The sequence below is a fragment of the Penicillium odoratum genome, assembly GCF_028828045.1.
Source record: "Penicillium odoratum strain IBT 22623 chromosome Unknown utg000005l_segment0_segment0, whole genome shotgun sequence".
Taxonomy (NCBI): domain Eukaryota; kingdom Fungi; phylum Ascomycota; class Eurotiomycetes; order Eurotiales; family Aspergillaceae; genus Penicillium; species Penicillium odoratum.
Genome location: NW_026643147.1, coordinates 4844213 through 4869130, shown reverse-complemented (window position 1 = coordinate 4869130; position 24918 = coordinate 4844213). Strand labels below are relative to the sequence as shown.

Below are 24918 nucleotides of genomic sequence, written 5' to 3'. Positions count from 1 at the left end.
TTAACTCTTCATTTCTTTCTGCTGATTCGTTCAATCTCGGTCCGACAACTTGCCCCGGATCGCCCGAACTGATCTAATGAAAATCCGGGGTACTCCTTTGTACAGCATACGCCATCAGCCAAAAGCACATGGCCCGGGGAATGTGGCAATGGCCTCGGTCAACATAAAAGGCCCATTGTCTGCCCATGCAAAGCGTGATTTAGTACGAAAAGCGCAACCACACCCCCTGCATGTACCACAATCCACACCTGGCATAATGTCAACAATCTCCCCAGAAAAAGATGCAGAGAACACTCCTCCGCTCCAGGTTAGCCTGACTGCCGAGGCCAATCGGGCCACCGAGACAGAACACAAGATGGGCCTTTGGCAGGGTATCCGTACATACCCACATGCTGTTGGTTGGTCGGTTCTGTTTTCATCAGCACTGATCATGGAAGGATATGACAATGCGCTCGTTGCAAGCCTATTTGCGTACGGGCCGTTTCAGCAGAAATTTGGCGATAAGTTGGCTGATGGGACGTACCAAGTGACTGCTGCGTGGCAGTCGGGTCTTACCAATGGAGCCCTGGTCGGCGAGCTTATAGGTCTGCTTGTTAATGGCATTATTGCCGAGCGCTTCGGTTACAAGAAGAGTATTATTGGGTCATTGATTGCGTGTGTGGCTTTTGTGTTTATTATTTTCTTTGCGAAAACTTTGCCTGTTCTTCTTGTTGGGGAGATTCTGATTGGTATCCCTTGGGGTCTCTTTCAAACTATTACTACGACATATGCGTCTGAGGTTTGTCCGGTGGTTCTGCGGCCGTACCTGACGACTTATGTTAATCTGTGCTGGGTGATTGGACAAATCATTGCCTCGGTATGTGCCCATGATAATCGATTGGTCTTGCGGGGAGGACACTGATGACTTACAGGGTGTTCTCAAAGCAATGGAGAGCCGCACCGATCCCTGGGGCTACAAGATACCTTTCGCGCTACAATGGATGTGGCCCGTCCCAATTATGATCGGTGTAGCCTTCGCTCCCGAGTCTCCATGGTGGCTAGTCCGCAGGGGACGCATCGACGAAGCCCGCCACGCCCTGGAACGCCTAACAGTACCTGGACAAGATCCGGACTTCAACGTCGACGAGACCATCGCCATGATACGCAGCACAAATGAACTTGAGAAGGAGATTTCTGCGGGAACTTCCTACCTCGACTGTTTCAAAGGCATCGATCTTCGACGCACAGAGGCTGTGTGTCTAACCTGGATGGCACAACAGGTATCCGGGTCCGCTTTCATGGGGTACTCGACTTATTTCTACGAACAGGCCGGTCTGGCCACCAGCAACGCGTTCACACTGAGCATGGTACAGTATATCATCGGTGCTATTGGCACAATTCTATCCTGGGTACTGATGAGCAAATTTGGACGCCGTACACTCTACGCATATGGACTTGGAGCACAGATGACGGTGTGTTTCATCATCGGATGTCTGGGCATCATTCACAAGGGAAATGTGGCAGCACAGTGGGCGATCGGCAGCCTCTTACTCGTTTACACATTCTGTTACGATGCGAGCGTTGGACCCGTTTGTTATTCGCTTGTTTCCGAGCTGAGCTCTACGCGCTTGAGAGCGAAGTCGATCGTTCTGGCGCGCATCTCCTATAATGTTAGCGGGGTCATTGTCAATATTATTACCCCGCGTATGCTCAATCCTTCGGCTTGGGACTGGGGTGCGAAGTCAGGGTTCTTCTGGGCGGGTACTTCTTTGCTTTGTCTTGTGTGGGTATTTTTCCGTCTGCCAGAGCCGAAGGGTCGCACATATGCTGAGTTGGATCTGCTATTTGAGCGTGGTGTTTCGGCACGGAATTTCAGTTCGGCATATGTGGATCCGTTTTCTGTGCATGAGAAGGAACATGGGGAAGAAAAGAGGATTAACCAGGCTTCTGTGGAGATAGTGGAGCACCTTTAGCACTGAGTAATCTTTATTCTGAATAAATTTTTCATCTTTGAGTGGGGTCCTTTGCATATTCCAATGTTAGTGTACTTTGTAGAGCTATAGATATGGTCTAGACCCGCTTTCTACATTGACCTGTATAAGATGTCTATGCATGATCTTGATCTTAGTATTGATCAATGTCCTCAGTGCTTGAGTTCTTATTTTATACCTCGCAATGGTGAGAGCTCCAGTGGCTAATTACGGGTACTCTACAGTCCAACGTGCTCAATACCCATGGAATTTTTGGTACGGTCCCAGTGTGCAGGCATTGAAGACTGGCGCCAATTTTTATTTCAATGGTTCTAGGAAGTGAGCGTGAAGGCCTGCGATTTTACTCCATTTTGGTGGTTTCATACCGATTTTTTGTATCCATTCAACCGGAGCGGTATGGTGGATATAGTCTTGGACTTCAGAAGCGGATGAAGCAGCTAACCAAGACTCAGGAAGGTATGGTGTATAAAGCCACTATAAGTCAGGCTCCTTGAACACGAGAAACATGTTACATTACCTAGTAGGTATTGAGAAAGACATTCTAGACCAATAAAGCAATAGCATTAGGCGGTCTGCAAAGAGATGGCCAGGTGTATATGTCCAGATGTCTTAGGCATCACGCTCGTTTGATCCTTTGACCCACTACCAACGGGGATCGACCTTGAAATATATGAATATTGCCTCCCCAACTCGGGCTCAATCACCCAGGCCAATCAAATCTGAAATAAAGTATACTGTAGAATAGCATAAAGCCGATCTTATCTCGTTGGGTCATCCGGGGACAAAACGGACTCGGCCGAAACACCGGAAAACACTCGGAGCCGTTGAAGTTCGTTTCTAGCGGATTTCTACTTTTCCACTACGTACTCATGATTCGTTCAGTTTCTAACTTACGCAGCTCAGCGAGAATCGGAGCGTTGGAGATCCACTTGTAGTCTGTAGTTATAAAAGGTGCACTCTACCGTCCGCACGAGACCAGTTTCAACTTTCCACTTAACTTGTAAACACTTGATCCTTCATGACATCGCTCGGTCGTGCATCTCGATCGCTAATCGCTTCTTTCCGTGTGAAACCGACTTACCACGCTGCGCCCTACTCGACTCACGCAATGGCGAATACTCGGTTTGGAAATTTCGAGGCGGCGCCTTTGCAGGCGAACTTCATTCCCAGCTTGCAACAGCCAACTCAACAGATTCTCTGGATTGGTTGCTCTGATAGCGGGTTTCAAGAAACGACTATTCTCGACCTTCTGCCCGATGAGATGATGGTGCACCGCAATATTGGCAACATGATTATCGAGGGCGATTTGTCCTCTGAGACTGCTATTAAATATGCCGTTACGGTTCTTGGGGTTAGTGGATCCACTCACCCGTCCTCTACCCGGGATGTACTAACCATTTCCAGGTGAGACATATCGTCGTCTGTGGGCATTACGGGTGTCAGATAGTGAAGGCCGCATCAAGAAATGGACTGCAGGGACCGTGGCAAAGGTAAGCGACTTTTGGATTTGGCAGATATTCTGGTCACTGACAGCTGTGTAGCAAGCTTGATTCTTTACACTCCACGCATAAAGATACCATCGATCGACTCTCTGAAGCAGAATCCGATCGCACGTTTGTCAAATTGAATGTACTGGATCAGTTACGTGCTTTGCGGCAATTCCCTGAGGTTGTTGATGCTGCGAATTCTGGGAGCTTGCAGTTACATGGCATTGTATACGATACCCATACTGGAGAGGGATCTCGGTTGCTTGAGGATCCCGAGTGTCGTCTTTAATGATATATGACTAAAGAAATGTACATATACAATAGAGAGAATGGAATCTTTGAGCTATACATTGCTGCAAATTTCAGTGAGTTTGCCTGGAACTTGCCATTTTTACAAGGCACCACTCATGTTGATGTTGAGACTCGATACAATTGTGGCAGGGATGAAGTGGAATCTTCAGCCCATTTCAAGCTTCATTATCGATGTTGTCATGGAGATTCAGATCGGAAATTAGATTCCATTATTGGCTAGATACTCAATGCTGCAGATACAGACCCAAAAATAAGCATCTCCTGTGTCTTGCATACAAGACAAGCCAGTGGACCCTCTCTATTCCGGAAATAGGGACGGAGTCTCCGTACAGAAGAGCCGAGCAAGTCCACAAATCACCTAAAGACTTCCACGAGGGTGGGACTGGCAATTCCAAATCGCGTTCGTCTGGACTCGATCTAGGAGCCGCGAGAACAAGATCGCAAGGTGCAATTGGTCGGCAGTCACGGTTCGTCCCCACTAGATCGGGTCTCAGCTGGAGGCTTCCATCCACAATCGACTAGTAATCAAGTTTAGCAAATGAAGCCGACTTTCTTTCTGGGGGGATGTGGCAAGTGACTTTGGCTACTTGGCTAGGACTACCGTAGAGTTCGAGCAGAGATCGGCATTATAGCATATTGCTTTCTATTGCTATTATTATTATTATTACTCCGTACCGTTCCAGAGAATTGTGTGACGCTAGTGTGGTGATTTTCAGTGGCGAACAGGGAATAATAAAAAGATAAAAAAACGTGGATTTGTTCGATGGAGAATGAGTTTATGCTAGTTCCGCCACTGAATAGTTTTGACTAAAACCATGGCTTTGACATGACTTTGACATGAATTGGCCTAGGTTATAACCAATTACGTGCTTCTGCAGACTCCGGCTACATGAAACATAGCTTGTATCATGATTCAAGTCGAATTAATATACAAGATACTCCGTACTGGTAACATGTCTTTATCTATCTCTACAATCATTAAGAAAAAAACAAAGAAAAAAAAAGGGGCAAATGACCCACTTTAACTCCAAGCTATACCGATAATGGATTAGGGCGGAAGCTCACGAACCGCGTCGTTATTGAACCTTCCATGGTTCTCGTAGAATTCATGCAGGGGATTTGACAGGTCATCAGTATAGTAAACAGTTGTTGAACGCGTGTTCTCTCATACATTGAATTTTACTCTCTGTACCCCGTCGAGAAATCAAAACAAAAAGAAATCGACTCGAAACTGTTCAAAAATGCCTCAAGTTCTTAAGCGGATCCTTGACGAATTGGGACTAGGAAGTGGCTTTTAGTTCCAACCCCTGAGGCCCCTGTCACTTCTCCGCTCAGCACGAGCAGAACATGCCTGATGTGGGGGTTGATCGACCGACTTTTCACGGACCCTCTGGGAATAGGGAAACGTGTGATATCCTTTCTTTTCCAATCCCAGTCCTTGTCCTCGACATCAACGAACTTGACTTGACTTGACTTGACATAACTTGACATAACTTGACTTGACTCGACTCGACCTCGACCTCGACCGCGTTGTTTATCCTGTGACCTCACCTGGAATTCGTCGATCTCTCCATATTTACGACACTCCCGTCCTTCCGTGGGTCGTAAACCCCCCCTACATTCTTGGGCTTCCCCCCGCCTCCCGTTCCTGGACACCTTATATCTTTTTTTGATCTTTTTTTTTGGTTTCGCTGTCGGCTCTACTTGCGCGCTTGTGACGCCTCCGATGCTAGGCGACTCAATTCACAATTCAGAATGAGCGTTGTTGCCAGTAGAACGGAGAGCCCTGCTGTGCCGTACACTTACCAGCAGGAGGATTGCAAAGAATGGACTGTCACCGTCCAACCTGTGAGGTCGCGAACTTCCTCAATCTCCTCCTACAAGTCCAACTACACCACCTCGACCGCGCCGACCTCCAATCCTCCCACCTCCCCTACTCCTTCGTCTCGCAAGTGTGATTCAGTGGGGTCAATTGCCAAGTCCATTGAACCCGTTCAACGAAGAGTACCCATTGAGGTATATGATGTGATCATCGGCAACCTGGAAACTCTACACAAAGCCTCTGATCAGACAGGTTGCACAACATGCTTTCAACGCGACCTGCATGCCTTGTCCTTGACCTGCAGGTCTTGGGAGAAGGCTGTCCGCTCTCGACTGTGAGTGGCATAGAAATTGGCCTGCAAAATAAGATACTAATGTCATGTCTTCTAGCTACACGCATATACACATCGTTGGCAACGACTCGCCCGCTCAATTGAAGAAATACCGCCTCAAGAGAGGTAGTCGCTTGAAGCTGCTGAGACGCACCCTACGGGAACGCAAATCACTGGCAAATCTGGTCCGTGAATTACGCGTGCCCCAGATGGACCTTCTCTTCACCACAACAAAGCAGAGCGCGCAATGGCAAGATTATCGAGACCTGATTGCGTCAGTCGTCATGGTTTGTCCGAATTTGGAGCGATTGCTCGGTTTGACGGTCCCATACCACCATGAGTTTGACCGCTTGACACATGCTTTATCTACGCGCAAGAAGTTGAAAGAACATACTTGGGTTTTGGGCGAAGCAGCCGAAGTTACCGAAATGTCTCCACGGGGTGATTCGTGTCCGGGCAGCCTGGGTCCCTGCCAGATGTTCGAGTTCTTGGATTACCACGTCTCATGGTCGAATTTGGAAACTCTAATGCTATATGGATTGAATGGAAATGGTGCACTGGAACCCAGTCTCTTTCTGCGCATGTTTGATCTTCTCCCTTCCCTGAAGAATCTGTGTATCACTTCCTTCAACGAGGACGCTTTCGCCGATAGCACACTGCTGTGTTTGCCTGCCTTGGAATCCTTGAGATTAGAGAACCTACCTGGAGTCACCGAGGGTGGTCTAACCCAATACACATCGCGCCCAGAAACCCTTTCTCTCAAGTCCTTCGTCCTGATCGAGCAGAACATTGAGTCTCTGCTCGTCATTTCCAAGATTCTCTCTTCACTCAGGCAACTTGAACGCTTCAAGTTTGTCCAAACAGCCAAATGTCCTATTATGCCGGATGAAGGAATGGTTTTCCAGCCAATATTGGCTTCTTCTACCTTGAAATACCTACACTGGGATGTGGCCTGTCCTGATCCTGGCACCGCCCTTACTCAACTCGATTGCCTCCCTTTCCAAAACCTTACCAAGGAATCCGACTCCCCAAACTTCCATCTCGCCCAGAGCATTCTGTCTGCTGGCTTCCCAGAACTCGAAACCCTACGTGCACCGAACGATGTCGAGCCTCCGGGTATCCTGCAGGCTGTTTGTCGACCCATCACCAAAGGCCAAGCTCTGTTACGACCAGACAGATACAGTTTGCCTCGCAGCTCCCATGGCTCTGTTAATACTCGGCCACTCGCTCTACCTGCAGGAAACAATCTGACGAGTTCGCGAATCCGTGCGCAGACTTTCATCGATATGGCTGTCAAGGATCCAGAAGCCGGTCTGCCTGTCTTGATTCAAGATTTTTCCGATAACTATGTCCCCGACAACGCCCTTGGAGCATATGACGACGACCCAGAGCAGGAGATGGACGACTATGGCATCTGGGCTGCTGCTGAGCGGTATAAAAACCGGTCTCCCGGTCTAGACGACGACGAAGGTCCCAAGACAGTCTACGAGTTCCGAATGCCTGCATATATGGGCCGAATCGGCCTAAAAGACCCTCAGACGGGTGCATCCATTCCCCGGTTTCTTCTTCGCCCTGATATCCCCGGTCAAGAATCAGAAGGTGGTTTGATCGGATGGAAGCAACTCCTCGCATCTAATCAATCATTATCATATGCTGCCGGCATGGGTGTCCACTGCTTCGACAGCCGTAGCACAGTTCACTTACCTCTGCCTATGGAGGAATTCGCCTCGCCAACTTCAACAACTACCTCACGATTCGGATGGGGCAGCTTGAGCGGGCGCTCTAGCACCCCTGCAACCCCTACTACTCCGATTACCCCCATGAGCCATGGATTCAATTCTGCCCTGCCTTGGGATAAGGACTCATGCACTGGATCCTGGAACCATAAAGCTGGTCGGGACTGGTGGTTCCATATGGAACGCGACCGCCCAGGACATTCTGAGCTGATTGATGCCCAACAACTCTTTTAATTACATACCTCTATCCTCTTTGTCTTCTCTCGATTCCCACGCCATATACCCCGCATTTCGCCGATTTCTTTGTCATGGTGCTATTGGATTTTTTTTCTTACTCTCTTTCCTTGGCACATACACGTCAGGTACTGGCATCTGGCGTTTTTGATTTTAATGAGCATGATAGCTGGCTCGACTGTTCATGTACAAATATGTCAGCCCTTGCCATTTTCTGCCTCACCTCGAGGGTTTGGTAATGGTTGGCATTCTGTCTTTTTTCCCTTTCCTCTGTACAACTTTGTACCATCACTGTACCTACAATTTCTCTACATGTACATTATTCGGTAATACACAACAAATTGTCCGTGACTCAAACCTTACCTATCATTTGACGCGTCATCCATATCACATCCCTGGAATTCAATCTTTATTGACTATCATATGACCCATCAATAGTGTAAATATGAGATGTTTATCTCGGAAGTATATACTGTATGACTCATCCGGGGTTTCATCGGCCCGATAAGCGAATGGGGACTGATAAGAAGCATCGCAGCCCCTCCATGAAAATTATATCCCCCGCCATTGAGAACTTATAATTCAGAATGGATCCGGCGAAGCCTGTCGATTTGCCAGAACGGCCCAAGGTGGCCGTTCAGGAGGCTACTCCCGCTACTCCTGCTGACCCCGCCGCCCCCGCTGGACCTTCCAAGAAGCAGCTCAAGAAGGAACAGAGAGAGAGGGAGAAGAAGCTGAAGAAAGAGCAGGGCCCCAAGCCTACCAAGGAGAAGCAGCCCAAGCCCCAGAAAGCGGCTAAAGAGCCCGCCGCACCCCGCGACCCCGATTCCCTGTTCAAGACGGGTTTCCTGTCCGACGTTTACCAGGAGAGACCCATCTCCGACATCCATCCCAAGATCCGCACCCGTTTCCCGCCCGAGCCCAACGGATTCCTTCACATTGGACACAGCAAGGCCATTGCTGTGAACTTTGGCTTCGCGCGCCACCATGGAGGTGAGTGTATCCTCCGCTTCGACGACACAAATCCCGCCGGAGAGGAAGAGCGATACTACAATGCCATTCGCGAAATCGTGTCCTGGCTCGGTTTCAAGCCCGTGCGGGAGACAAATGCCAGTGACAACTTCGAGCGTCTTTACGAGCTCGCCGAGGAGCTTATCAAGCGCGATGGTGCCTATGTCTGCCACTGCACCAAGGCTGAGGTCAAGGCTCAGCGTGGTGAGGGTGAGGGTGGTCAGCGTGGTGGGCAGCGCTATGCTTGTAGCCACCGCACACGCCCTATCGAGGAATCCTTGACTGAGTTCCGTGCTATGCGCGATGGCAAGTACAAGGCCGGAGAGGCTGCTTTGCGCATGAAGCAGGATCTGGAGGACCCCAACCCGCAGATGTGGGATTTGTTCGCATGGCGCATTCCCGAGAGCGACAAGGAGCACCACCACGCCAAGGGTCTTAAGTGTTTCCCGACTTACGATTTCGCGCACTGCCTGTGTGATAGTATTGAGGGCATTACTCACTCGCTGTGCACAACGGAGTTCGAGCTCTCGCGTGTTTCTTACGAATGGCTCAACGACAAGCTCGATGTCTACCGTCCTATGCAGCGCGAATACGGCCGTCTCAACATCACCGGAACCGTTCTCTCTAAGCGCAAGATCATCCAGCTGGTTAAGGAGGGCCATGTCCGTGACTGGGATGATCCTCGCCTCTACACCCTTATCGCCCTGCGTCGCCGTGGTGTTCCCCCCGGTGCCATTCTCAACTTCGTCAACGAAATCGGAGTCACCAAGGCCGTCACCAACGTGCAGATGCACCGCTTCGACCAAAGCGTCCGTCAGTACCTGGAGACCACCGTCCCCCGTTTGATGGTCGTCCTCGAGCCTTTGAAAGTCGTCATCGACAACCTTCCCGAAGACCACCTGGAGATGTGCGATGTGCCATTCTCCAAGGACCCGGCCTTCGGCACCCACGACGTCCCCTTCACCAAGACAGTCTACATCGAGCGCTCCGACTTCCGTGAAGTCGACACCCCAGACTACTTCCGCCTCGCTCCCGGCAAGACCATCGGTCTCCTCAAGGTCCCCTACCCTATCACAGCTACAACCTTCGAAAAGGACTCCAACGGCAACGTCACCGTCGTGCACGCCAAATACGAAAAACCCGCCGAAGGCGAAACTGCTCCCCGCCCCAAGACATTCATCCACTGGGTCGCCGAGTCCCCCGCCCACAACAGCCCCATCCGCGCTGAGGTCCGCGCTTTCAACCCGCTCTTCAAATCCGAGGATCCCTCCGCACACCCAGACGGGTTCCTTGCCGATATCGATCCCGACTCTGAGCAGATCTATCACGGTGCTATGATTGAGACTGGATTCGTGGATATTAGCAAGTCTGCGCCTTGGCCCAAGGCTGCGGCGGAGGATGATGTTGTGAATAATAAGCATTCTATTCGTTTCCAGGGTATTCGGTCAGCTTATTATGCTGTTGATCGGGAGTCGACTGATGATAAGGTTATTTTGAATCGCATTGTTACGCTTAAGGATGCTGGTAAGAACTGAGCTATCATGAGGATGTGGATGGTGTTTATGTCTTGCATTTTGTTCGTTTCAGCTAGGGTTTAGAAACATGCATATTTCATCTTGCAACTGCTTATCGTGTCTGTATCAATGTCTTATGATGTACTCATACATTGGGGTTAATAACTAATGCTACATTTATCGGGTCAGTCTAAAAGGTTTCCAACATCTAGGGCATATACCCAGGTGTAGATTGATAGTCTGGTCTCCAGGATTAATATTGGGAACTTGAAGACTTGACATGCCAGTCTAAGGTCATCATGATATTTAGTTGAGAGGCACCGCCCGCATGCATAGCGAATTACCGGCCTATTTCTGCCTTGAACTATACATACATGACGAGACGAGAAAAAAGAAAACTCATAAGAGACGAACGACAAACGAAATCTAGACTTAGACATAGATACCCATGTTGGTATCCTTCTTCTTGGCCTGGACTTCGGAGATAGCATCGACGTAGTTCTCGTGGCCGATCTTGCTCAATCCCTTACGCAGCGCAATCATACCAGCCTCAACACAGACAGCCTTGAGCTGGGCACCACCAAACTCATCCGTCGACCGGGCCAACTCAGCCCAGTTAACGCTGTCCTCGACGGACATCTTGCGCGAGTGGATCTGAAGGATGTTGGCACGGGCTTCCTCGTTAGGCAGAGGGAACTCGATCTTGCGGTCCAGACGACCGGAACGCAGAAGGGCAGGGTCAAGGACGTCGACACGGTTGGTCGCGGCCAGGACCTTGATACGGTCGTCGGAGGCAAAGCCGTCGAGCTGGTTCAGAAGCTCAAGCATGGTTCGCTGCACTTCACGGTCACCGGACTTCTCGGAGTCGAAGCGTTTGGTACCAACGGCATCCAGCTCGTCGATGAAGATGATTGAGGGGGCCTTCTCCTTGGCCAGGGCGAAGCAGTCACGCACCAGCTTGGCGCCGTCTCCGATGAACATCTGAACCAGCTGGGGGCCGGCGAGTTTGAGGAAGGTTGCGTTTGTCTCGGCGGCACAGGCTCGGGCCAGCAGTGTCTTACCAGTACCAGGGGGTCCGTACATCAAGGCACCTGTAATTCAAGGGTCATGGTTAGCTTTGCCAAAAAGTGATTGAATGTCATGAGCTTACCCTTGGGGGCCTTGATGCCCAGCTTCTTGAATCGCTCAGCCTCCTTCATGGGCCATACGATAGCCTCGACGATCTCCTCAATCTGCTTGTCCAGACCACCGATATCCGTGTACTTCTCCGTCGGCTTCTCGTCGACCTCCATGGCCTTCACGCGGTTGTCATATTCAGCGGGTAGTGTGTCCAGGATGAGATATGAGTCCTTATTGACACCGATCAAGTCGGCGGGTTTCAGTTTCTCGTGATCGACCAAGCCGATAAGCGGGAGGAAAATAGTCTGGCGAGTGGAAGTCTTGATGACAGCGGATTTGCCCACGCGGGTGGCATCCAGGTCGATGTTGGCGCCCTCCTCTGCTGCTTCGGCCTCTACATCGAGATCCAATAACTCGACGACATTTCCAACGAGGTATGGTAGTTGTCTAAGTAAGGTGAATGTCAGCATAGATGAAGCATTTGTCATCTCATCCAGACCCATCTCAAGTGACTGGGGTCGTACCTGTTGTTCTCAATCTTTTCTTGATTATCCTTGACCTTCTCCCTCATTGTACTTTGCTCGTGTGTCAAACGTTGGAACTCGCTCTTCATAATCCGCATTTCGTTCTCCAGCATCCTCCGCCGCTTGACGATGTCTGCGGTGCTTGAGGTCAAGATCTCCTCATCTAGCAGTTCCTCTTCCTCATCCTTCTTGTCGGCGTCATCCATCTCGGCATCCTCGTTGTCACTAGGCTTCTTCTCGTTGCCATCTCCCTGGTCCTGCTTCTTGTCGTTGGTCTCGCGCTCAAGGTCGTCGAGGTCCTCAAGGGTCGACATGACGGGTAGTGGATTATCAAAGAATTAGAAACAATTGTATAGGATGAAAGAGGTGCTATTAAAATGCAAGTGTCTTGGTTCGGAGAGGATAGGTTGAAGGTGGAACTGGGGAGGTAGAAGGTTGACGAAGAGCTTAGGTGTGGCCGAGCTCCAACAACGTCAGTAAATCACGTGATGAATATCAACACCGAACGGTTTCTACTTTGATCCATCTGCCTCATATTCGACATTTTATTCTGCTTTTCTATTGCGAAGCATAGACTCTGAAGTGACTTTTTATGCCATCTCTGCCTTTTATCCGCCTGGGGATAACTTGAAACGACACATTTATATTGTTTCGAGTTCTGTATCATCATTCATTATCTCCTTCAATGTATATAGTTCTTGCACACCTTAAGCACACTTTTCTTATAGATGAAAGGTAAGAAGGGCAGATTTCATTGAGATTATTGTAGCAGACTACACAAAATAATGAAATTGGCCATTTTCACGGGAAGACTTCGTGTTGGAACCCAACGGATGATCTTGTTTGAAACTTCCTAGGCTGTTCAAAACCTTCTCTCGGCCAAGTTGTAGTAGTCGGAGTCGTGAGATAAAATCGTCATTATTCACTGTTGAAATTGTTAGCGATATAGCTCAGTTTTGCTGGCTGTTTTCTCGTCTATCACATACCGTAGCCACCACACATCCTGCGCTTTCCAGTGAACTCAGCGCGACCATGCAACATTCTCCAATTGTCAAAGACTGGCGAACATAAAGTCAGATGGCAGCTTTTTGTTTGATAAGATGATAATACTTACTCAAAGCCATACCCGGCTCCAGCTGAGTCCAGATTTGTCTGTTCTGTTCATTGAGAATCTTGTTAAAGCGCCTAGCCGCCCCATACCAGCGATCCTGAGCCACGAGTGACCAATCGCTCTTTGGCGCGCGATCGTAGTTGTTCCAACGGACTTGGTATACCCTTTGATAGTCAGGGTGGATAGAGAGAACAGGAGCGCGGAAGGACGGCTGAATGCAGACGTCTTCGTTACCGCTTGAATGCCATGAATGTCTTTCCCTGGTCAAGGCAACATAATCCTCGGGGCTTTCTTTCCTTAACTTGCGAGCAGCCGCGAGTCCATCTACCAGTAAGCTTTCTCCTCCGCTACCATCGGTGTGTGATAACAAATGGAAGAGTTGGAGTCTTGCAGGATCGGTGAAATAGGTGTTGTCGGTGTGTCCACCAAGAGCCTCATTGGTATATGCCGTATCCTTGAATGTCAAATCGGCAGTAAAATCCCAAAAACCACCTGACATGTATTAGAATGAGATAAGCGCACGTTAATGGGAGACAAATACCATAATGAGTGTGTCGGATGAACGCAATCCGCTCAATCAATTGCTTCGTTGCCTCGGGGTCAACTGGAACACCTTTGATAAAGCAAAACCCTACCGAGTACTATCGAGAGCAGCCAATATCAGTATCTTCATATATGGTGACTAAGTCTATGGCAAACTTACAATTTTGCGCAGCCACTCTAACATAGCATCATCCCTTGACATCACGTCTTGGTATAGGATCGTTGGATAATCGGAATTTCCAGCATCATGCTCACGAATAGTCCTAGAATATAGGATGAGAATCAAGTGGTCACATAAATTGCAGAAAGAGACCGTACCTGGTTCTCAATGGCGGAAAGCGTGAGCTTGGCTGGGCAGTTTCAAAACGATGAATATTCTGGTGTGCCACAAGCCAGTCCCACGAGTAGAGACCTTCATGGCCATCGGACCCTAAATTTGGTTAATAGACTGATATCCACCTAAGCTGGCCTCTAGCTCAAACACCTACAGCCAATTTTAACAGTTGTGGCACCCGGTTCGATATATGTCACGTCGACATCCTCCGGGATCTGAAGTTATCATGTCAGCTTTGTCGTGGATCTTGTCAGGCATTTTGTATATTCTATACATACTGAGAAAGTGTCAAGGGTTTTCTGTCTCGTGTCTGGATGAACACATTTGTGACATTGGCAGTTTTCTCTGTTGGTAAAATCATCAATATTAGTTCCAAGACGTGGAATCCTAACAAAGCCCACCTGAGAGCAAACTTTCCACTATAGCAGAGTTAGATCTTGAAACTCAACTTGATCTGACGTACTTACAAAGTTAAAAAGGGCTTCTTGTCCTGAGCACCTTTTCCTTTGAGCACAAAATACCCTTTAGAGTATCTCCAAAAAGCGCTTCGGACATCCGCTTCGTTGTCAAACTGCTCCAGGATAACTGAGTTCCTTGCCTCGTCTGGGATCTCTGGAACTTCACGTTTTGGCCGTTGGGTCTTGTTCTTGAGAAATTCGCTTTGGGGAGTCTGTCCATTCGAGATCCAACGTAGAAGAACATTTCCAGACCCTCGAGGAGCAGCTATCTGCTGAGATGCAGATATCTGCTTAGTTCATACATTTTGTGGTGTTAATTTCATCAAAAACATACCATGCTACTCCGTTGCGGGGCTCGCAGGCGGGTGAGTGATGTTCTGGTCAAAACATTAGCCGAGGTTCCTTTGCAGCTTGTGATAGGGTTCTACAAACAGATGGTTATTCCATGACATAGCTGGCCTGATAGCCATGGTTTTGAGGAAGCTCATTTCGGGAGCTGGAGGACAATTGAGCGTCTTATGCTGAACAATTGGTGGTGCTATCTGGGGAAATGTCGGACTCCGCATCCAAGCTCGGGAATGTCACGTGGACATGAGGGGAACTGGGGTTGTTGCATTTTTGACTTTTCGAGGTTATTTGAACTATCATTTTATTGGGGGAAGCATTTTGATGCCATTATAAGGCTTTCCTAATATTGAAAGATGTACCATACAACCATCGGCGTCATGCTTTGATGAAGGCAAACAGATTTATACCGAAAGATGTGAACGAAACAAAAGGTAAAATGATGATAATTTCTAAATTGGCTTGATCAGTAGCAGATACACTTTATCGAAGTGACCGAAAATTTATAGTGAGTATTGTTGCTGTATAGACTATATAAATTTGCACATATTCACAGCTTGCTCTTAGGGCTAGTAACCTTCAACAAACAGCGCCCATTGCTCAAAACAGCCTTACCATGTTGGTTCTTGGTAACAAAGCGAATCTCCTCAAAGCCATCGGCTCCCGCATTACCGAGGCGCCAGATCTCAGTCGTCAACTTATCACCGGGACGAACAGGCGACGCGAAGCGAGCCTGGAATTCCTTCAGGTTCGCCGGATCCCCACCACCCAGGAGGCGTAGAATACCATGTGCAGAGGAGTTCCAGCTGAACAGACCGTGAATAATGATACCGCCGAAGCCCATTTTCTGGCCTGGCTCTGGGGTGGCGTGGAGAGGGTTGTAGTCTCCGTTCAGTCTAGGTAGATTATTAGTATATCATGTAGAATAGTCATTAGTATCGGTTTAGGTCAGTACCGGTACAAGTGTGCGGTCTCCATGTTAGTCTGGACGACGTGCACAGCATCGGGAGTCTTTCCCTCGGGAGGGGGGAAGTTGACAGTAGCGGGACCTGGAGGATTGTGAGTACTTTCTTTTGCTGACATTAGATATTCAGCTGACCTTTAGGACCGCCCCAGTTACCCTGTCCAACTAGGAAACCACTAGACAGGACCTTGGAGTAAACCTCGCCGTTTTCTTTGTCCACAATGGATTGCTCTGTCTCAATGACAGTACCGGGCTTGCCCTTGTCATAGACACCGATGACCTTGCTGCGCAGTTCGAACTTCCGTCCAGCGCTAGTAGGAGGGAGGGGCTTCAGGACAGTAATCTTACGCTGGCCATCGACACCGTGGCGGTGATCTAGCTTCGGAACACCAGGAATGTGGGTGGCCTTTTGGCGTGCATAGAAATCAGTCACTTCCTGATCGGTGAGCTTAAAAGCTGAAGGATTACATGTTAGTTAGTGGCTAACCCTTGATTCCATGTGATGCGTTACATACGAAGAATGAGCGGGTAAGTCGGGAAGACAGAGAAGTTAGGGTGTAACTCCTGCAAGAACTGTTAGAAAACTCGACAGAATAATTAGCCAAGTGGACCTACGTAGAGGAACTGAAGCTCGTCAGCTTTGCAGCCAATGCTGTTGGCGAAGAGTAAGACATCGCGCTTCTGCCAAGAGACATCTTGGGGAGGAAATTCGTGACCAGCTCCAGGGGCAGACATGTTTTGAATCAAGTACAATATGAAAGTGTAGAGATTTAACGAAGTAAAGGAGACGAAGGGGCAAAGCTAAAGTAGGATTGACAATTGCGGGGCGACCCTGAGCCGAGGATCTGATAGTGATTTGTTCCCGTAATTACCGACGACGCGCCATCTGCTTGGCATCATTTCGCACTTTCTTTTCAGGGCTTAGTGTGGATTTAATGTGGATAGTGGAATGAAGAAAGAGAAAAAAAACAAGGTTAATTACTTTAGAGACATGGGAAGAGCTGCTAGAATAAGCATCGACTCGGGGTATCTACACGGAAATTCCAGATGTCGAGGAGCTTCAAAATATCTCTCCATATCGCGCCATAGTAATGCCTTTTACCTGCCACCCAGATGAAAAAACGCCAGTGAAAAAAACGAGGCCGGAGCCATGTTAAATAGCCCTGTGTAGATCCTTACCCATGCTATGCCGCATTGCGTTGGCAACGGAACATTTTCCCGAAAACGTGCAACTGCGTCGAATGAACGAACAAAAGAGAAGGAAAACAAAATTTAGCACCTATAGACATGTCAGTATATAATCTTGGAAACAGATCAATTGATAAAACTCACATGCGGTAGGAGCAGCTGCCCTCAGCGGAGCGAGTAGGGTCGTTAATCTCAAACTTGTAAGAGAGGTCGATGTCCAGGTCCCGCTTGTTCTTGTCGTTGGGACGGTTCTCGATCCAGCCAGAGACCTGCTCACCCTCCTCGATGGTAAGCACGTCACGGAGGTAAAAGACAGTTTGCTTCCAGTGAGTGTACTTGGCGTGGGGGCCGGTAGAGAAGTAGATGGGCTTGTGGCAGGCGCTGAACTCAATGTCGAACCAGGAGATCATAGCGTGGATGAAGTCACTGCGCTTGGCAGTGAGATTGTAGGGCACGCGGAACGCAAGGTCGGCGGCAGTGACGGTGTTCAGATCGAAGGTGATGATAGGGCAAGGGTCGGTCACAAGGGCCTTCATCTCAACGGTGTCGACGAGGGGCTCGGTGAGGGCGATCTTCTTCATGGGGCTGTAGTCAAAGCCGTAAACGTTGTCCCAGACTGGGATCAGATTAGTACTGTGGTGAATATATCAAAATTACAGAAGTGACCTACATCCGATCTTGTCATCCTTGTAGTCGCCGTCCTCAATGGCAGCGACGTACATAGTGGCCTTGTCAGGGAAGATCTTGCCACCCTCGGCAAGGTAAGTGTCACGAGCGTACAGGACAGTGTCCAACATGGACTCGTAGAGGAGGAAGTAACCCATCCACTCGGAGATGATGATATCAACCTTGGGGAAGGGGAGGTGAACCTCCTCCATCTTGCCCTGGAGAAGAGTAATCTTGTCGGACAAGCCGTTAACGGCGACAATCTCCTTGGCCTTCTCAATGATGGAGGACATGTCCACACCAATGACGTGCTTGGCACCGGCGCGAGCAGCGAACCTGTTGAATGTATATATCAGTATGGCTGATAGGTAACAAAGGGTTTCATGTCTGTTGCACATACATGCTCAGGATACCGGTACCGCAGCCAACATCGAGAACAACTTTGTCCTTGAAGATGTGGCGGTTCTGGTAGATGGAATCACGGTAAGAACGAGTGCGGACATCGTCTTTCTAGATAGACAGCCTTCGGTTAGTATTTGATCCAACTCACAAAGACGTTAGAGTTCTCGACTTACCAGCATCTCCTCGTGGATACCTGTTCAAGAATAAAACAAGGATCGTCAGTAACTTGCCACCAGACTATCGAGGACAGTGGATGTATAAATATTTACCGTGGTGATCATAGCTGTGTTGATATCAATTAGCCTCTTTTGTCCAATTTGCATCGTCTAGACAAGATATCAGGGGAAACATACCTGGTGAAGTAGCGAACTTCGGCGTGCTCCATGCCAACCATGCGATCAGCGCTGCTGGAGATAACCCCCTCGGGTTGAGAGGCTGCGGATCCACTCATTCTGATAATGGATATGATAATGGGGAGTTCAAGGAGAATGAACTGAAAAAAAGAAGAAAAAGGAAGAGGGTCCAAGTGAAAGACCAAGCAAGTTGCGCCGCGACTTTTTTTTCTGGGAGTTCCAAACTGCCAAGCTTTTTCAAAAAAATCTCCCCGCCTACTACCATACTAGGCTCATTTTGGTGAAAATCACATGCTGATAAGAGTCACATGTTGATTAGAACCCTGTCACGGGATCTACATAGGGCTATCCGATTTCAATACAATAACAAAAAGTTCAAGAATCACTAGACATGGTGATGAGGGTGAAAGTTTAGGGGATCTGGGGTATACTAGAAGGGCGGCTAAGGCGAAAAATAGTTAATAGGCTTCAGAAGATTGATTCATTACTAGTATGTAGCAAATTGCGTAGATAGGGCAAACTATCTCAACGCAAACATTGAGAGAGTCTGCAGTAATGTACATGGAAATTGTTTGAACCACCAATATATGAGTAGTCCACAACTTAAGACTATCGTTTTCTGAAGCTGCCAGTACTAGCGATTTCAACAGATATACGCTTGTGTGAAGGTACCATCTATTTGAAGCCAAATACTAAAATCCAAGCCATGCTGTCATGCCAAGACTATACCGCGAGTGATCACCAGTCCGCCCGGAGCTCCGCCCAACTGACCCTTCCTCCATGCTGACGCGTGTCACGCCAAAAGTTACAGACCATCATGAATTTGGTTGCCTGCCGAGTGAACATTTTCACTCTCACCATTGTTCTTTTAGCCTGCCTTATCGCCCAGTCCTCGGCTTCCCTAGGTGATCATCTCCCCGATTTCAAAGAATGTGTCGAGGTAAGTTTCCCTGCCCATCAAGAGGCCCCCTTCACGGCTAACTTTCCCAGGTTTGTAAAACCGAGAATTGCAATTCTGGAAACTCAGTGCTACGTAAGACTTACTCATCCCTACTGCTTTCACAAACTGTCATTCTGACCATCTGTAGCTCTGCACCACCGCTTGTTATTATGGACCTGCCCGGCTGAATGCGACTATACCTGTCAACATGTCATTACCGACAAGCGAGTTTCTCGTGACCCCCCAATGTTGAATCCGATCGTCCAATTCCACGGCAAATGGCCCTTCCGCCGTCTCCTGGGGATGCAAGAGCCCTTCTCTGTGCTCTTCTCCTTTTTCAACTTTGCCGCTCACTGGCACGGCATGTCCCGGATCCAGGAAAATATTCCTGCATGGCACTCGCTCCGGCCATACTACATGATGTTTGGTTATATTGGACTGGCTAGTTGGACGTTCAGTATGCTGTTCCACACTAGGGATTTTCCTATCACGGAGAAGCTAGACTATTGGGCTGCTGGTGCAAGTGTCCTTTTCGGTCTCTACCTGGCCGTAATCCGGATTCTGCGTTTAGACCTTGAATACCCGCAGCACCGCCCCACCTTGCGTCGGCTTTGGACAGTCATCTGTCTACTTCTGTACACCATGCATGTCTCTTATCTTAGCTTCTGGTCCTGGGATTACACATACAACATGGCAGCCAATGTTGTGGTCGGTATCATCCAGAACCTGCTATGGACCGGGTTCAGTATCTTCCGGTATCAGAAATACCTCAAGTCTTGGACTGCTTGGCCTGGTATGATTGTGGCGTGGATCATTCTGGCTATGAGCTTGGAGTTGCTTGACTTTGCTCCGTGGCATGGATTGATCGACGCGCATAGTCTCTGGCATTTGGGTACTGTGGTCCCCACAGCTTGGTGGTATTCGTAAGTCCCTCGCTTCATCGTTTTGTGTGTTTTTGACCGTGCATTAACTAATGCATCGCTTCTGCCCGACAGTTTCCTGATCAAGGATACGCAAGATGACATTGCAAGCCACAGACTCAAGGCGTAGAATAAGGTGGGAATAGAATCTGTCACATCTATGACCGCAAAATTCAGTGAAAGAGAAGAGGTTATTTAATTTGAGGTGTATAACAATGGAACCCTGGAGGTTTCAGTCGACCCATGAGGTTGCTACAGTAGTAATAATCAGTCAACATTGTATCTTATCCCTCCCCACTTCCAAGATGTACGTGAGCGCAAAAGAAAAAGTAATTTCCGTCCATGAGAGCTGGTGTAAGTTGTTATTGCCACGGACTGATTAGTTGTTGTTTGTACCTGACTTTGTTTCCCCGCCATTGGCTCACCGCTAAGGTCGTCGCATTAAGCCGGTGTCTCACTCTGAGCCCCTCGTTTCTTTGTTTCTTTTCTTGGTTTCATGTTAACTCTCCCACAACCCTTCCTTCAAAATACTTTACTTGTTGCGCTTTTCTTTGTGCCAAATTACGTCCTTTCACTTCGTTCAGGTCCCAGTTTGATCGCAGCGCGCCACAATGGCCTCTCCGGCTGTCAAGAAAGCAATCTCCGAAGCTGCGCTGCAGTACACAAAACCTGAGGGAAAGGTTTTCGAATATGGTACCGCAGGAGTAAGTCGCACTACTATATGGATCTTATCAGTAGCTTTATCTAACAAGAGTACTTTGCCACAGTTTCGCATGAAAGCGTGAGTTCTGTCAACAAATCAGCCTCGTCTCCACATACCCCCGCGATCATCAATTGTTGACGTCGGTTTTTGCTGACTACTATGGCCTCATAGTGACCTCCTCAACACTGTTGTCTTTGCTGTAGGCCTGCTGGCTGGCTTGCGCTCCAAGAAGCTTAGCGGCCAATGGATCGGTGTTATGGTGACTGCGAGTCACAACCCTGCAGAGGACAATGGAGTTAAGCTGGTTGACCCCATGGTAAGAAACCCGCGACCATGTGATATTTTTCCAACGGAGCTTTTCTAACGCACTTGGAATCAATAGGGTGAGATGCTCGAAGTAAGACCGATGTTCATTTTACAACTAAATTGATTTCTCAAGCTCACCTTCCTGTTTAGGCCGAGTGGGAGACATACGCAACCCGACTGGCCAACGCCCCGTTGGAGTCTATTGCCGACGTTTACGATGACCTTGTGAAGGAGATCGATGTCAAGGTTACCAACCAGGCCCGCGTCGTGTTTGCTCGCGACACTCGTGCCTCTGGCTCTCGTCTCGTGGGTGTGCTCAGCGCCGCCATGACCGCAACCGAGGTCGAGTTCATCGACTTCAAGTACATGACCACCCCTCAGCTCCACTACGTCGTGCGTTGCAAGAACACCCTCGGAACACAATACGCGTACGGAGAGCCATCTGAACAGGGTTACTACGAGAAGCTCGCGCAGTCTTTCAAGAAGGTCATGCGGGGAGTTAAAATCCAGGGATCCTTGACTGTCGATTGCGCCAACGGTGTCGGTGGCCCTAAGCTGCGAGAGCTGATCAAGTACCTGGACTCCAGCATTGATATTAAGGTGATCAACGATGACGTGATCAATCCCGACAGCCTGAACTTTGATGTATGTTCCTTTTCCGACACCATATGAGCGTCTAACCACTGACTATATTCAGTGCGGTGCCGACTATGTCAAGACAAAGCAGCGTGCCCCTCCTTCCTCCAAGGCTGCTGCCCTTGACCGATGCGCCTCTCTGGACGGTGACGCTGACCGTTTGGTTTACTACTTCCTTGACGAGAGCAACGTCTTCCGTTTGTTGGATGGTGACCGCATCGCTACCCTCGCCGCTTCTTTCATCGGCTACCTTGCCCAACATGCTGGTATTGCCTCGAAGCTGAAGATCGGTGTTGTCCAGACAGCCTACGCCAACGGCGCATCCACTGACTACATTGAGAAGGTGCTGAAGCTTCCTATCATCTGCACAAACACCGGTGTCAAGCATCTCCACCACGCCGCTCTCCGATTCGACGTCGGAGTCTACTTCGAGGCTAACGGTCACGGCACCGTCACCTTCTCTGAGAATGCGATGAAGGTTATCAACAACACTGAGCCCCAATCCCCCGCCCAGAAGAACGCTTTGGAATCTCTCCGCGCCCTCACCGACCTGATCAACCAGGCTGTCGGTGACGCTCTCTCCGACATGCTGCTTGTGGAGGCTATCCTCGCTCACAAGGGCTGGAGCCCCAAGGAGTGGCTGGGAACCTACACCGACCTGCCCTCTCGCCTTGTCCGTGTCGAGGTCAACGACCGCTCGATCTTCAAGGCTTACGACGCTGAGCGCAAGCTTGAGTCCCCCGCCGGCCTTCAAACCAAGATCGAGTCGCTTCAGTCCCGCTACAACAAGGGCCGCAGCTTTGCCCGTGCTAGCGGTACCGAAGATGCCGTCCGTGTCTACGCCGAAGCTGCTAGCCGGTCCGAGGCGGATGACCTTGCTACTCGCGTCGCCAATGCCGTGCGCGAGGCGGGTACCACCGATGGCCAGCAGTGAAAGAAGAAATGACCTAGACATGCGAACAATGATTCGCAACAAAAGATCACGACAGCGTTTTGCACCTGGGGTCTCCTGTAACAAAAGGGAGCTGTAGCCCCAGTAAAATACTTTCGATATCATTTTGATGCAGTAATGAAACTCATACCTATGCTTATTGAGCATAATCTCTGAACTAGACTTCCACACGTAAATCGAACTGTATGAAGATTTTTTTAATTTGTACTTTTTCTCCCAAAGGGAAGATCAATTAGACAAGAAACAAGTCATTAACAAAAACATGGTACGTGTAACAATTCCCAAGTCAGGGGGCTGATGGGCCAGCCATCAATCAAATCATCCGACCTCCATCGAAGAAGCAATTTAACCCTCCTCCTTGTCCATGTCATCACGACCACGCTTACCCTTGCCAAACTGTTTCTTTCCGGCCTTATTGCCGTGCTTTTCATCATAATCCTTCATCTGCGAGATCGCCTGTCTCTGTGCCTCACTCACTCGGTCGGCTAGAACCATTACCTCGTCCTTTTGAGCATCATACTCAGGAAGCTCCTTTCCTAGCGCGCCTTCAATTCGTTGCTATTTCATTGTCAGTATCCAAGTTTCCAAAGGTGATGATAATTGACTTACCCAGATCTCCACGTCATACTGGCTAACGAAGGAAATGGCGACACCACTCTTACCCGCACGGGCAGTTCTTCCTACTCGGTGAATGTAGGTCTTTGAGTCTGTTGGCAGATCGTAGTTGAGAACAACATCCACGGAGGGGATATCAAGACCACGGGCTGCGACATCGGTGGCAACGAGGATATCGCGAGCACGGGAACGGAATTTTCCGAGCGCACCCAGACGCGCGGATTGAGAAAGTTGTCCCTAGACTGGTGTTAGAGTAAATGTGGACATGTGCCAGGAGATATCAGAACATACGTGGAGAGGGATTGCGGGGAATCCGAGCGCACGCAGCAGGTAGGCGATTCTCTGGGTTTCGTGAACAGTCCGCATGAAGATGATGACGCTTTGTCCAATAAACTCATTCAAAAGGTAAATTAGGTGAACATCCTGTAAGGAATTAGGGTTAGAACGTGGTTTAATTCAAGAAGAAAAGAAATCGAATCGTACCTTGTGCTTGTGAGGTCTCAAAAGGAAGTATTGCTGCAGTGTAGAGACTGTCTGGTATTTGCTCGAGGAGACAGAGACGCGCAGCGGGTTGGAAAGAGATGCACGCTGAAGAGATTCGACCTTGGAGCTCAGAGTAGCCGAGAAGAGGAAAGTTCGGCGCTCGCGAGGAAGAACCTTCAAAATCTTGTCCAGAATCGGACCAAAGTCCATGTCAAGGAGTCTGTCGGCTTCGTCCATGCAAAGGTACTTCAGGCTGCGGAGAGAGAAACCCTTTGTGTTCTCGAGGTGATCGAGGAGACGCCCGGGGGTTGCGACGATGATATGGGGCTTTTTCCCTAGTGCGATACTCTGGGGAACCATGTCCATACCACCGACCAGAACTGCTGTCCTGACACCAATTGTCGAGCCCTATAAGATATTAGAAAAGGTTAAGTTGTAGAGGAAGATTGATCCTTACGAGGTTCTCAAAGGCCAGGGAAATTTGATAGGCCAGTTCTCGAGTAGGCGAGATGATCAGTGCGTAGAATGGCTGGGGCTTGTCCATGAGTGCTTGAGGTGATATTAGTCTATGTTTGTCTGACAAGGATACTAGTATAACATACTCTGGAGGATTGGGAGGGCGAAAGCTGCGGTCTTTCCTGAACCTGTTTCCGCAAGACCGATGATATCGCGGCCTTCCAAAGCAGCTGGGATTGACTCGGCTTGGATCGGTGTGGGTGCTTTGTATCCCATTTTTTCGCAAGCGGTGCAGAGCTCTGCCATAATTCCGAGGTCCTTGAAGGATTTCTTTTCAATGACCTCCTCCGGGACATCGTCACCAGCCTGGGAGGCTGCAGATCCAGCATCGCTTTCTTCAGCGGCGGCAGCAACAGCAGGCGCCTCTTCGGCAACCTTGCGTTTTTTGATTAAAGGCATCTTGGCTGAGTTTGATGTTCCAAA

At 49.0% G+C, this 24918-nt stretch overlaps 11 protein-coding genes across 11 annotated transcripts; 6 read left to right on the top strand and 5 right to left on the bottom strand.

Moving 5' to 3' along the window:
- Positions 1-256: 256 nt before the first annotated feature.
- N7520_007371 (General alpha-glucoside permease) lies at positions 257-1952 on the top strand (the record flags this gene model as incomplete). The annotated part of the gene is made up of 2 exons (XM_057141305.1): positions 257-856; positions 912-1952. The coding sequence occupies 2 exons, from the start codon at positions 257-259 to the stop codon at positions 1950-1952; spliced, it is 1641 nt and encodes a 546-aa protein (XP_056995311.1).
- Positions 1953-3078: 1126 nt separating this feature from the next.
- On the top strand, positions 3079-3746 carry N7520_007370 (putative carbonate dehydratase; the record flags this gene model as incomplete). The annotated part of the gene is made up of 3 exons (XM_057141304.1): positions 3079-3321; positions 3375-3460; positions 3512-3746. The coding sequence occupies 3 exons, from the start codon at positions 3079-3081 to the stop codon at positions 3744-3746; spliced, it is 564 nt and encodes a 187-aa protein (XP_056995310.1).
- A 1778-nt stretch (positions 3747-5524) lies between these two features.
- N7520_007369 (uncharacterized protein) lies at positions 5525-7892 on the top strand (the record flags this gene model as incomplete). Its single annotated transcript, XM_057141303.1, has 2 exons — positions 5525-5925; positions 5981-7892. The coding sequence occupies 2 exons, from the start codon at positions 5525-5527 to the stop codon at positions 7890-7892; spliced, it is 2313 nt and encodes a 770-aa protein (XP_056995309.1).
- Positions 7893-8479: 587 nt separating this feature from the next.
- N7520_007368 (glutamine--tRNA ligase) lies at positions 8480-10438 on the top strand (the record flags this gene model as incomplete). Its single annotated transcript, XM_057141302.1, has 1 exon — positions 8480-10438. The coding sequence occupies one exon, from the start codon at positions 8480-8482 to the stop codon at positions 10436-10438; it is 1959 nt and encodes a 652-aa protein (XP_056995308.1).
- Positions 10439-10849: 411 nt separating this feature from the next.
- N7520_007367 (proteasome regulatory particle base subunit RPT5) lies at positions 10850-12374 on the bottom strand (the record flags this gene model as incomplete). Its single annotated transcript, XM_057141301.1, has 3 exons — positions 10850-11508; positions 11568-11983; positions 12061-12374. The coding sequence occupies 3 exons, from the start codon at positions 12372-12374 to the stop codon at positions 10850-10852; spliced, it is 1389 nt and encodes a 462-aa protein (XP_056995307.1).
- Positions 12375-12833: 459 nt separating this feature from the next.
- On the bottom strand, positions 12834-14882 carry N7520_007366 (putative trimethyllysine dioxygenase TmlH; the record flags this gene model as incomplete). The annotated part of the gene is made up of 11 exons (XM_057141300.1): positions 12834-12985; positions 13047-13118; positions 13175-13663; positions 13713-13812; positions 13875-13977; positions 14033-14144; positions 14203-14263; positions 14327-14393; positions 14450-14467; positions 14516-14775; positions 14841-14882. Coding segments are annotated over 11 exons (1476 nt in total), but the record flags the coding sequence as incomplete, so codon positions are not given.
- A 519-nt stretch (positions 14883-15401) lies between these two features.
- Positions 15402-16550, bottom strand: N7520_007365 (putative peroxisomal dehydratase; the record flags this gene model as incomplete). Its single annotated transcript, XM_057141299.1, has 5 exons — positions 15402-15747; positions 15807-15900; positions 15951-16271; positions 16331-16388; positions 16431-16550. 5 exons carry the CDS (start codon positions 16548-16550, stop codon positions 15402-15404), a joined length of 939 nt encoding a protein of 312 aa, XP_056995305.1.
- A 537-nt stretch (positions 16551-17087) lies between these two features.
- Positions 17088-18522, bottom strand: rmtA (protein-arginine omega-N methyltransferase HMT1; the record flags this gene model as incomplete). Its single annotated transcript, XM_057141298.1, has 7 exons — positions 17088-17094; positions 17148-17619; positions 17674-18005; positions 18070-18179; positions 18245-18264; positions 18341-18354; positions 18425-18522. 7 exons carry the CDS (start codon positions 18520-18522, stop codon positions 17088-17090), a joined length of 1053 nt encoding a protein of 350 aa, XP_056995304.1.
- A 719-nt stretch (positions 18523-19241) lies between these two features.
- On the top strand, positions 19242-20414 carry N7520_007363 (PGAP3/PER1 family protein; the record flags this gene model as incomplete). Its single annotated transcript, XM_057141297.1, has 4 exons — positions 19242-19364; positions 19415-19457; positions 19513-20287; positions 20360-20414. 4 exons carry the CDS (start codon positions 19242-19244, stop codon positions 20412-20414), a joined length of 996 nt encoding a protein of 331 aa, XP_056995303.1.
- Positions 20415-20895: 481 nt separating this feature from the next.
- On the top strand, positions 20896-22863 carry agm1 (phosphoacetylglucosamine mutase PCM1; the record flags this gene model as incomplete). The annotated part of the gene is made up of 6 exons (XM_057141296.1): positions 20896-20988; positions 21052-21065; positions 21159-21303; positions 21370-21384; positions 21444-21938; positions 21991-22863. 6 exons carry the CDS (start codon positions 20896-20898, stop codon positions 22861-22863), a joined length of 1635 nt encoding a protein of 544 aa, XP_056995302.1.
- A 363-nt stretch (positions 22864-23226) lies between these two features.
- Positions 23227-24894, bottom strand: rrp3 (RNA-dependent ATPase RRP3; the record flags this gene model as incomplete). The annotated part of the gene is made up of 6 exons (XM_057141295.1): positions 23227-23439; positions 23491-23733; positions 23788-23919; positions 23980-24387; positions 24437-24528; positions 24582-24894. 6 exons carry the CDS (start codon positions 24892-24894, stop codon positions 23227-23229), a joined length of 1401 nt encoding a protein of 466 aa, XP_056995301.1.
- Between the last annotated feature and the right edge of the window lie 24 nt (positions 24895-24918).